This window comes from Poecile atricapillus, chromosome 13 (genome assembly GCF_030490865.1).
Source record: "Poecile atricapillus isolate bPoeAtr1 chromosome 13, bPoeAtr1.hap1, whole genome shotgun sequence".
Classification (NCBI taxonomy): Eukaryota; Metazoa; Chordata; class Aves; order Passeriformes; family Paridae; genus Poecile; species Poecile atricapillus.
The window spans coordinates 2,327,975-2,337,918 of NC_081261.1; the positions used below are offsets into that span (position 1 = coordinate 2,327,975).

Consider the following 9,944-nt stretch of genomic DNA (forward strand, 5'->3'; position numbering starts at 1 on the left):
TGTATAACCCAAAGACTGAAAAAGATGGTCAGAGACCCCCCTCCATTCTTAGATTATCTAATCCAGATGAAGACAGCAGTGACTCCTCTGGGGGAGGAATTTATTTCATTTCTGTTATCAGAGAATGTGAAACTCGGTAGAGCCAAGAAGATTGATTTATTGGGAAGGGGGCGAGTTAAAAACTAAACAAAGAAACATCCCAAAGTTAAGAAGAGTGTTTGAATCATGTATGAGAATTTATGAAAATGTAGTAGGGTTCTGTTTTTAAGGGATAATGCTTTGTTAGTAAGGTGTGCTCTCCTGGCTGAATGCAGAGACACCCGGCTGTATCTGTAAACTTTATTTTTATCTCCTAATTGTCTTTCTATTAAACTTTTAAATTCTATATAAATATGTGAACCTCATTTTTCACACCCTTCTTGTGGCTCAGCACAGCCAGCCTGGCACTGCCAGCAGGGAGAGCAGCCACACAGGGCAGCTACAAAACTCCCACAGCGAGGGAAAACAAAATTCAAACCCACACCTGGAGGATGGGCTGCCCACACCATATAAAGACAAAAAACAAAGCTGCTTTCTGCCCTGCTTTTGGCTGGTTTTGTTACAATAACAGAGGCAACTCACGCTGTGTCAGGCTAACAGTGTCAGGTCCAGGTAGGATCTTGGCACTGCTCTCCAGACAGGCACAGGTTGGGATAACTGCACTTCCCAAGTGGGAAAGAGCTCTCAAAACCAGGAATCCTTCACCCAGCCCAGCAGCAGAGCAGCTCAGCTGCTTCCCCTCGGGTTCATCTCTCAGAGGTTTTGCTCAGGGCCACAGCCTCAGGCAGCTCAAAGTCCTCACAGCAATGCCAGAAAATTCTGCTTCTCCCCAGGCTCTCCTTTAATACCTCGGTCCCATTTAACCTTCCATAACCTTGATGGGTCCCAGCAGGATCCACCTGGGCTGTGCCACTCCTGGGCTGCCAGCCTCCATCATCTGTGGCCTCTGGCTCTGCCCTGTGGCAGAGTGTTGTGAGGAGCCACACACAGCACAAACCTCAGAGCTCATTTGTTCTTTCAGCACCAGTGGATTTGAGCCTGTTCTAACTGTTCTCCCAAGCTCTCTCCAGCCTTGGATGGGAGCAGAATTTGGGGAAGCCAAAGCCCTGGGCAGAGTCTCTCTGGGAGTCTGTCACAGACACTGCTGCTGGGCCAGCAAAAGGCTGAGAAAGAGGTTTAGATGGGGTTTGAGGTGTCATAATTTGTCACCACACCGTGACAGTCACACACCACGACCTTTTCTCCTTCCCCATCCCGCTGTGACCGTGGAGCTGGGGAGGAGGCTGCACTTAAACATCACCTCCAAACAACTCTCAGTGCCCTTTCTGCTACCCTGGAGCCAGGCAGAGGAAAAAACCCGGGTGGTAACCAGGCCAACAAGATTTGCCCGTGTGTGATCTGGATGTCATGTTCTTTGTTCCAACGCAACAGCATCACACATCCTTGTGGCCCTGCGAGTCTGATCCTGAGCTGACTAATTCAGGATAGTCCCTAAGCCTGAGTACACCCTGCACCTCTCCAGGGCTGATTACAACAGGCAGAAGCTTTGAGACAAGGGGATTACCCAAGACACGTCTAATCTGGGGCTCTGGGGCTGTTTGCTGTGTGATAACCGGGTAGGCTGTGTCCCCTGGGTGTTGCATCTTGCTGTGGGCATCACGCAGGGTTCCTGAGCTGTGTCCTGGTGTGGGGACACCCCTGGGCTGTGGGGACACATCTGTGGGTGCTGTGCCGAGCGCTGCCGTGACTCGTGCTCGCTTTGGGGTGTTTTGGTGGCGTTTTGGGGACACCAAGGGCTGGTCTGTGTGTCCCCATGGCTGCTGTGCAGGGCACACAATGTTTGCCATTGTTTGCCTTCGGGGCGGGTGAGCAGCCTCTGCTTTGGGAGGAACAAAGCCCGGAGCCAGTTCCTGCAAACACAAAACATGCCTTTTTATCACTTCATGACAAATTGGTTTGTCAGCAGCAGGAAGTGATGTTACTGCTGTCCTCGCCGAGGGGAAACTCCTCGTGGTTTCCATGGGGATGTAAGCAACTGGAGAGCTCCGGCTTTATACAGACTGAAATCCCCACACACGCCTGCTGCGAGCCAGGATTCTGGGGATTGGATACCACGGGATGGTCTCAGCTGAGCCCTGCTACAACAGGGGGACAGCAACTCATGCTGGAGCCAGAGAAATGGGAATTTAAAGCCCTAAACTGGAGTGAACTGAGTGCCTTAATATTCCAGTCAAACAAAGCAGCAGAGCTGGAAGAATAAACAAGGGGTGGGAAGTAAAGATTCTTCCGCAGGTAAAGTTTCTTCCACAAAGTTCAGCCTGGCTGTGCCACCAAGGCATCCTCCTCCAATGTTCCTCACCTTGCCAGCCATCCTGCTCCTTCCCCACCGCTCCCAGCAAACCCCAGCTGATCCCACCCAGCCCCCAGAGCTGTCCCAGTGAGGTGACAATGGGCAGCATCACCTTGCTCTATTTGCACCGGGAGCACTTTGGGATCTGAGTGCGATCCCATCCACAAAAAACCTGCAGGAGTCTGAGATTGGGCAGCGACAGAGTCGGATTACAGGGAAGAGCAGGAGGATCCCGATAAAGACTTGGAAAAAGGACAGGGGATGTGAGGGCTGGAAGCGGCTCCCGGGAGCGCTGCTGCCCTGGCTGCTCACAGCAGGCTTTGTGCTGAAGCAGCTCTCTCCTGCACCCCTCTGTCAGGTGCCTGCTTAGGTTATAAAAGCTGATCTGCTGCCAGGTAATGACTTTTATTGTTCCAAGAAACACATAAACAAGCTCCCACGGCTGTCAGGGAGCGGATTTCTGTTTGAATTGCGATTAACAGGCAGGATTTTTTTTATCAGTTGCATGGCCAGGGCTGCCAAGGTTGTATTTTTCCACTGAGCAAGCTCTGACGGTGAAAGTTTGTTCCACCCTTTAGTGCAGGTGTAAAAAGGCTCAGAGACAGCCTTGCATATTTAATCAGGACAGCAGTGGCAGGTTCACCGTGCCAAAGGATTTTCCATGGACAAAGGGGTTTTGCAGGATTTGCAGCACAGGACAGGTTTTGGGGAGGATATTCACTTTGAGGTTCAGGTACGCTTCAGGAAAACACGAGTTTCTAACTTCACTTCTCAGTGCCCAGGGATCTCTCCTCTTTTAGCTGCTCCATTTTTTTTTTCCTCCCTCGGTGTCAGGTTGAAAGTCGGCGAGGGCTGACGCGCGCTGCTGACGACAGAGCTGCTTCGGAGGGGCAGCTCACGTGGAAGAACTTCAGAGGCAGCAGCACATCATCCCATCCTTCAAGGGCACCTTCTCCCAGGAGAACAGTCCCAGATTTTAGCACCATTAATACCCCAGGAAACTTGCAGGACTGCAGCAGGAGTTTGTGGTGCTTTGCTCATCTCACTGCGTGACGAGAGCACAGCTGCTGGATGCTCACAAAAAGCGTAATAATTGTATGCTGAAGTTCACAACTGCTCAAATTCCGTGATTTTACAGCCCTAACCTGCTGCGTGTGCCTGAGCAAAACCATTTTTGGTGGGGCAAAAGTTGGATCTTTGAGTATCAGATATGCAAGAACTGGTGGCTCCCTTCTGGAGTATGGGAAAGCCAGAGTCCTGCTGCTCCCTCAGCATCCCTCTCCCTGGTACCAGCATCAGGAAATCAAGCTCCCAGCTGCATCCCACACCCATCAGCTTCCCTGGGAAGGGGATGGCACAGCAGGGATGCTGTCCTGCCCCACAGAGCCCATGGGAGGTGCAGTTCTGTCCCAGGGTTACCCCTGCACCCAGAGCTGCTGCTGGAGCCCCCCTGGCTGGCTCTGGCTGTGCTACACCAAACTCACAGAAACACCAGATCCAAGTCACTCCAGTGATAATCTCCAGCAGGAAAGAATTTATTTGGGTCTGGGTAAGAAAATCATTGAGTTGCTGGCTACCTGATCCCTTGTCATAATTTGTTTACAGAGATAGCCCAGCCAGCCAAATACCTCACTCCAGGCAGCACAGGCAGTCTGAGCTGCAAAAAGGATTTGAGGAGATGGGACAGAAAAAGAAAAGCACTGTGAGAATTTGTGCCAAGCCTTAGAGATCTGTTACTAACAGGTTAATTTTTAGACTTAACCTTTCAGGCATTAAAAGTAAACAAGGAATAAGGAAGCTTATTCCTCCTTCTTAGGAGAAGGACTATTTTAAATTCACTGTAGCTCAGTGCCCGAGTCTCAGCTGGTTCAAACTGTTACAGCCATCAGGGCAGCCAAATCCACTGCCAGCTGAGAAGGCAGCCTTGGCTCCCTGCCACTGCTCACAATTACATGGGGACAAAGAAAAGCTCAGGTTAAGAACCTGCAGTAGTTTCTAGTCAATTATGTTGTTTAAACCCATTTTTCTCAGTCAAGACCCGAGGCCAGGAGAGTTGAAAATTACAGCTCATCACCCTGGAGATTCCACACCAGTTCTGGGACTGTGAAATGCAGTATTTTAAAGAATATGTAACCCAGATGAATAGAAATATCATAATTTATTCCGTTTGTATAAAAAAAAGTTATAATCATGTAACAAAACTATGTCTTCATAAGAAGAAATATATTATTTCACATCATAAATAAATCAGCAAACATACAACCCTTGGCAACTCAAAAAAAAGCACTCGCCTGGTGCTTTCATGTCAGTGCTTGGGAAACAAGAAGAGCTGACAGATATACACACACAGGATTATAGTACCAAAAAATACTGAGGTATTTGGTTTCTCTAGAAATGAAACTTTACGTTTGTGAAGGCAAAAAAAAAAAACCAACAAACAAACAACCCGACAACAACAATGTACTAATGTAAAAATAAATAAATAGGACTGTCATATAAAAGGGGACAGCATCAGTGTTGCTCAAAGTGTCCAGGAATGGGAATACTGGTGAGCATGCTACTAAACATGGAGCAGGCTTAGGACAGACAGAAGACAAGGAGGGACAGCTCAGGAAGAGCCAGTGTCCTTTGATCTCTGTGTAGACATCCAGACATTTGCTCGAGAAGTCAGAAACACCTGGTTTCTCTGGCTTTGGGTGAGCTCCTCTCCATCTATGACACCAAATGACTCCCCACAAAACACAAGTGACACTGTCCCTGTAGTTATTGCACTTCTGAGACAGCAAGTCTGAGTCCTGGCCACGTTCTTCACCTGCTTTTTCAGCAGCTCGGGGAAGTAGTGATGGGGCTCTGAAGGTAGTTTAAAGCACTGGACGTGGTGTGAACCGGGATGGAGACGGGGAAGTTGAAGACCGTGGTGGTCGATGCCCCTCTGTCCAACACCGACATCGCGGGGCTCCCGGCTTCTGCTGAGCAGTTGGGGGCAAGGACCTGCGACTCAAACTGCAGCAGCTGCCCCATGAAGCTGAAATTTGGGGAGATGATGCTTCTCCTCTGCTTGACAAACTCGAAGGCTTCGTCCAGTTTGACTCTGTTGGTCCTCATGAGATAAGCAAGGCAGATGGTGGCCGAGCGGGAAATGCCAGCCTGGCAGTGCACAAAGACCCTTCCTCCCTGGTTCTTCACAGAGTCTGAAAGAATCAAAGTGAACAGTTAGCAAACAAGTCTCGCTGCTTCCAGAGGTGGGAAAAGCACAGACTGTTGTTTTACATTCCTTTAATCCATCCCTTCCTTAGCCTAATAGGTGCACCCGGAGCTTTTGAGACAAAGGGAGTCTTTGTCCTGAGGAAAGCAGCTATTTTCACTCTGGGCTCCAATTCCAATTATCCTAATAGCTCCTCCAGGTCACTTTAGCAGTCTTGCAAGATTACTTTAATAGCGATCCGCTTAAATTCACTCTTTTCTGCAAGACCAGTGCCTCTTGAATCAAGATTTCAAACAGCTTTACGAAGCTGAGATTATGCCTTTGAGTAGAATTAAACTAATGGAAATGTTCCCCGAGTGTATCTTCCCAGTGGAATGCTATTCCCCAGTCTCAAGTGGAGGTTTTACTGGGGAAAAACCATGCCAAAAATCGCCTCCCAAGGGACTTTAACCCAGAAAAAGCACGGACAGCAAAGAGAGCTCATTTACCGATGAAATCGATCGCCTCGTTGAACCAGGAGCTGATATCTGCCTTGTGGTTGTCCTCCACGGGGATGCTTTTATACTGGTAGTGCCCTTCGAAGTGGTTGGGGCAGTTGGCCGAGACATTGATGAGCGCCGTGATCCCCAAAGCGTCCAGCATGTCCTTGCGGGAGGCGTGATAGGCGCTTCCCAAGTAGAGGAACGGCAGGATTTCCACGGGCCCTCCCTGCAAGAGAGAGAGGAAGGGCAGGGTCACCCCCGGCCGGAGCTGGGCGGCAGCGCCCGCCCCGCCGCCCGCTGTCCCCCCGGCGCTCACCTGATCGTAGAGCGGGGTCCCGCAGGAGCTGCAGCCCGAATCGGCGCTGCCGGGAGCGGGGCTGGCGCTCAGGGGCAGGCTGAGCCCGGCGGGGGCGGCCGGCTTGGTGCACAGCTCGGAGCAGGAGGACGCGAAGGCTTCGTAACCTCCTGCGGGTCAGAGCGGAGAGAGAGGCGCGGGGTGAGCGCCGAGCGGCCGGGGGGGCGAGCGGGGCGAGCCGGCCCGGCCATCCCCCGGTCCCCTCCGGCCACCGCGGGGCCACTCACCCTTGAGGAAGCAGATGCGGGCGCCGCGGGCCTCCCTGCAGAGGGTGCCGAGCGCCAGCAGCATGGTGCTGTCGCGCTTGGGCACCTCCAGGTCGGCGCTGCGCTCGTCCAGCAGCACCACGGTGTGGAAGAGCCCCTGGCGCAGGCGGGTGCGGAGCTCCTCGTTGGGCACGACGTGCTCCAGAGCCAGGGCGCCCTTGGCTCGGCGCCGCACGATGGTGCTCAGGCGGACATTGCAGGAGCCGCGGATGTGAGCGGCGTTGAAGGAGAAGAAGGAGCGGCAGTCGAGGACGAGGCACTGCGCGCCGCGCTCCTGCAGCAGCCCCCGCAGCGCCTCGCACTCCAGCGCGCACACCCGCAGGTTGACCATGGCTGGGCAGCGAAGGGATGGCGAGGGCAGGGCGGAGGTGGCGCTGTCCCCGAGTGTCCCGGTGTCCCGGCCGCGCTCCGCCGCTCCCGCCCTTATATGAGGGCCCCGCCGGCGGGACGGCGTTTTCTCAATGGGGCCGCGTCACGTGGTCACACCGGGGGGCGGGGCCACCGCCGTGGGTGACGTCACCCTGGCCGCGCGCCAGGCCCCGCCGGCGTGACGTCATGGGCCGGGGGGAGGTGTGTGTGACCCCCCCAATAAACAGCTGGACACATCTGGACACATCTGGACACACCGATACACACCTGTGCACACGGGTAAAAATATATCCAAATATAAAAATAAATATCTATAAATAAATATCTAAATATAAATATAAATATATATATATATAAATTTATATATTTATATAAATAAATATAAATATAAATATAAATATAAATATAAATATAAATATAAATATAAATATAAATATAAATATAAATATAAATAAATATATACACATAAATATAAATATACATATAAGTATAAATATAAATATAAATGTAAATGTAAATATAAATATAAAGTATAAATAAATATATAAATATAAATATAAATATAAATATAAATATAAATATATAAAATATATACAAATATATATAATATTAAAAGTTAAAACAGAAAAATAGATGCATATCTTAAAATAGAAAAACATGCATTATAATAATAATTTAATGTATATTAAATTATAAAAATATATACATATATAAATGCACATATAGCATGTTGCATATTAATACATATAATATACATATTATATGTACATATATATACCTATACATATATGTATATATGAGCATTTTTATATACATATATATGTATGTATAGGTGTGTTTATGTGTCTATGTATTTATGTGTGTCTATATATTTATAAATATGTGTATATATCTGTATATATTTATAAATATGTATATATGTGTGTATATCTGTATGGAGCTATATATATATTTATATATAAATCTCTGCAGAAGAAATCCCCCATGCCCAGGGCTGATCCCCAGCACGGGCAGCAGAGGAGGGGGGATGGAACAAGATGATCTTTAAGGTTCATTCCGACCCAAACCAATCGGTGCCTCTCTGAAATACCCCGTGTACACACATGTACTCTGTGTGTGTGTGCCCTGTGAGGACACAGGGACATGGTTTAGTGGGGTTTAATGGTTGTACTCAATTTTAGGGGTGTTTTCCAAGCGGAATTGTTCTGTGCTTCCACACCCGCTCATCCACCCTCGCCTTCACACTCCCCCACTCTGTGCCCACCACAGCTGGGTCCCCTCCCTGCCAGCTGTCCCTGTCCTCTGCCCCTTTATCCTTCCACCCCCACCACTGGCTGCTCCCTCCTTTCCCAGAGAATTCCAGGCAAGGAGCAGCAGTAGGGGAACGTTGAGCTTTGGATGAGGGCGTGATTATTCCCCTAAAATAGATGTATAAAGGAACCAGCATACACATACATATATTTGTATTCATGCATAGGCATATCTGCAAGTACAGACAAACCCACACTTAAATATATATGTGTGTGCATATATTTGTGTATATATTTATAATGTAAACACATATTTGAGAGTCATTCCCATCATGTTTCATGGATATGGAAAAAAACTATAGCAGACCCAGGCAAAGTTCACTTTTCCCCACTGAGAACTCCCCCAGAGAGTAACTGGCAGGGCACTGGTGGGATGTCTCTTTCTTTTCTCCCCCTCTTTGGTGCATCAGCACTTCCCAAAAGTTTTCTTTTTTTTTTTCTGTGGATGACTGGTTTCCACCGAGCCACTCGGGTGTTTCTTACTCAGGGCTTCCAGTCAGCGCTGCTGCCACTTCCCCTGCTCTGCTCCGTGTGTCCCCTCTCTGTGTCCCCTCCGTGTGTCCCCAGCACTCCCCATCCCTTTCCCCCCGCAATTCCTCTTCCCCCAGCCCTGCCCCACTGCTCCCAGCCGCTCTTTCCTCTCCCCATTCCTCAGTTTTGTGTTTTCACTTCCCCCCTCCATTTGTGCCTTTTGGAGGAGACCTCAGTGCCCAGCCACCCCTCACTGCAGGGCTCCTCTCCCCTCTCCTGCCCCACCATCTCTCCTCACATTTTCTGTCCCCCAGGCTTTGAGCACCTCAGCCCAGCCGAGCTCTGTGTCTAACTGAGATCTCCAGGGTTTTCCAGGTTCCCAAGGGGGTCCAGGAGTGGGGGCACGGACAAGGGCACAGGTGGGTGAGTGCCAGCTCTGGCTCACCCCCAGGATTGTCTCTGCTCTGCTGAGCAGTGGGTTTTTCTGCCAGAACTGCAGCCTCAAAGTGAGTCTGTTATTTCAACACGTTCCTTTAAAATAAACACAGGATTGCACTTTTCATTCCATTTATTTATTGTTGTTCTTTCGGCAGTGGGCTGGAAGCAGATTGCAGGAGGAGCGCTCCTGCTCTTGGGCGCTGGGAAATGACTTCTCTCCATCACACCAGCACCCACTGGCACAGAGACCCTGCAGGACCCACCAGCTGGGCAGGTGACACACATCCCACCACAGGGACCTCACCCCTGCTGGCAGCAGACCCCTGGAGGTGTTCCCAGCCAGCATCTCCAAAGATGTGATATCACCGTGCCACCGAGCTCTGGTGACTTTGCACATCATCTGTCCAACACCAGCCAGCCCAGATCGTTCGAAGGAGATGAACAGCAGGAATTCTCTGTGATGGATTCTTTGCCAACTTCTTGCAGCACAAGCCAGCACGACAGATGGCCACAAGACAGGGCTGTATTCATCATTTTTCCTGGAGGAAATGGACCTCAGACACGGAGCTTTCTGTGGGTCTGTACCCAGGAATTGCTCCACTTTTCTGCTTTGGAGAGTGATGTGGGAACGATTTAAGGCATCTCCTGGCAGGGTGAGG

General features: G+C 49.8%; 1 protein-coding gene and 1 long non-coding RNA gene across 2 annotated transcripts; one reads left to right on the forward strand and one right to left on the reverse strand.

Annotated features, from left to right (window-relative positions):
- Nucleotides 1-4,528: 4,528 nt before the first annotated feature.
- On the reverse strand, nucleotides 4,529-7,127 carry DUSP1 (dual specificity phosphatase 1). Its single transcript, XM_058848800.1, has 4 exons — nucleotides 6,659-7,127; nucleotides 6,393-6,541; nucleotides 6,083-6,302; nucleotides 4,529-5,580 (listed from the first exon to the last, which is right to left on the reverse strand). The coding sequence occupies exons 1-4, from the start codon at nucleotides 7,026-7,028 to the stop codon at nucleotides 5,210-5,212; spliced, it is 1,110 nt and encodes a 369-aa protein (XP_058704783.1). The 5' UTR covers nucleotides 7,029-7,127; the 3' UTR covers nucleotides 4,529-5,209.
- A 119-nt stretch (nucleotides 7,128-7,246) lies between these two features.
- On the forward strand, nucleotides 7,247-9,575 carry LOC131584050 (uncharacterized). The gene is made up of 4 exons (XR_009278644.1): nucleotides 7,247-7,345; nucleotides 8,039-8,171; nucleotides 9,162-9,353; nucleotides 9,441-9,575. It is a non-coding gene; the product is annotated as an uncharacterized LOC131584050 (long non-coding RNA).
- The last annotated feature ends 369 nt before the right edge of the window (nucleotides 9,576-9,944 follow it).

Bases quoted from the DNA above. Each gene is read 5' to 3' on its own strand.
- DUSP1 (XM_058848800.1), bottom strand. From the start codon at position 7,028: ATGGTCAACCTGCGGGTGTGCGCGCTGGAGTGCGAGGCGCTGCGGGGG. The intron at 6,542-6,658 runs GTGAGTGGCCCC...TCTGACCCGCAG, and splicing joins CCGCATCTGCTTCCTCAAGG to GAGGTTACGAAGCCTTCGCG. The intron at 5,581-6,082 runs GTAAATGAGCTC...TGATTCTTTCAG, and splicing joins CGAGGCGATCGATTTCATCG to ACTCTGTGAAGAACCAGGGA.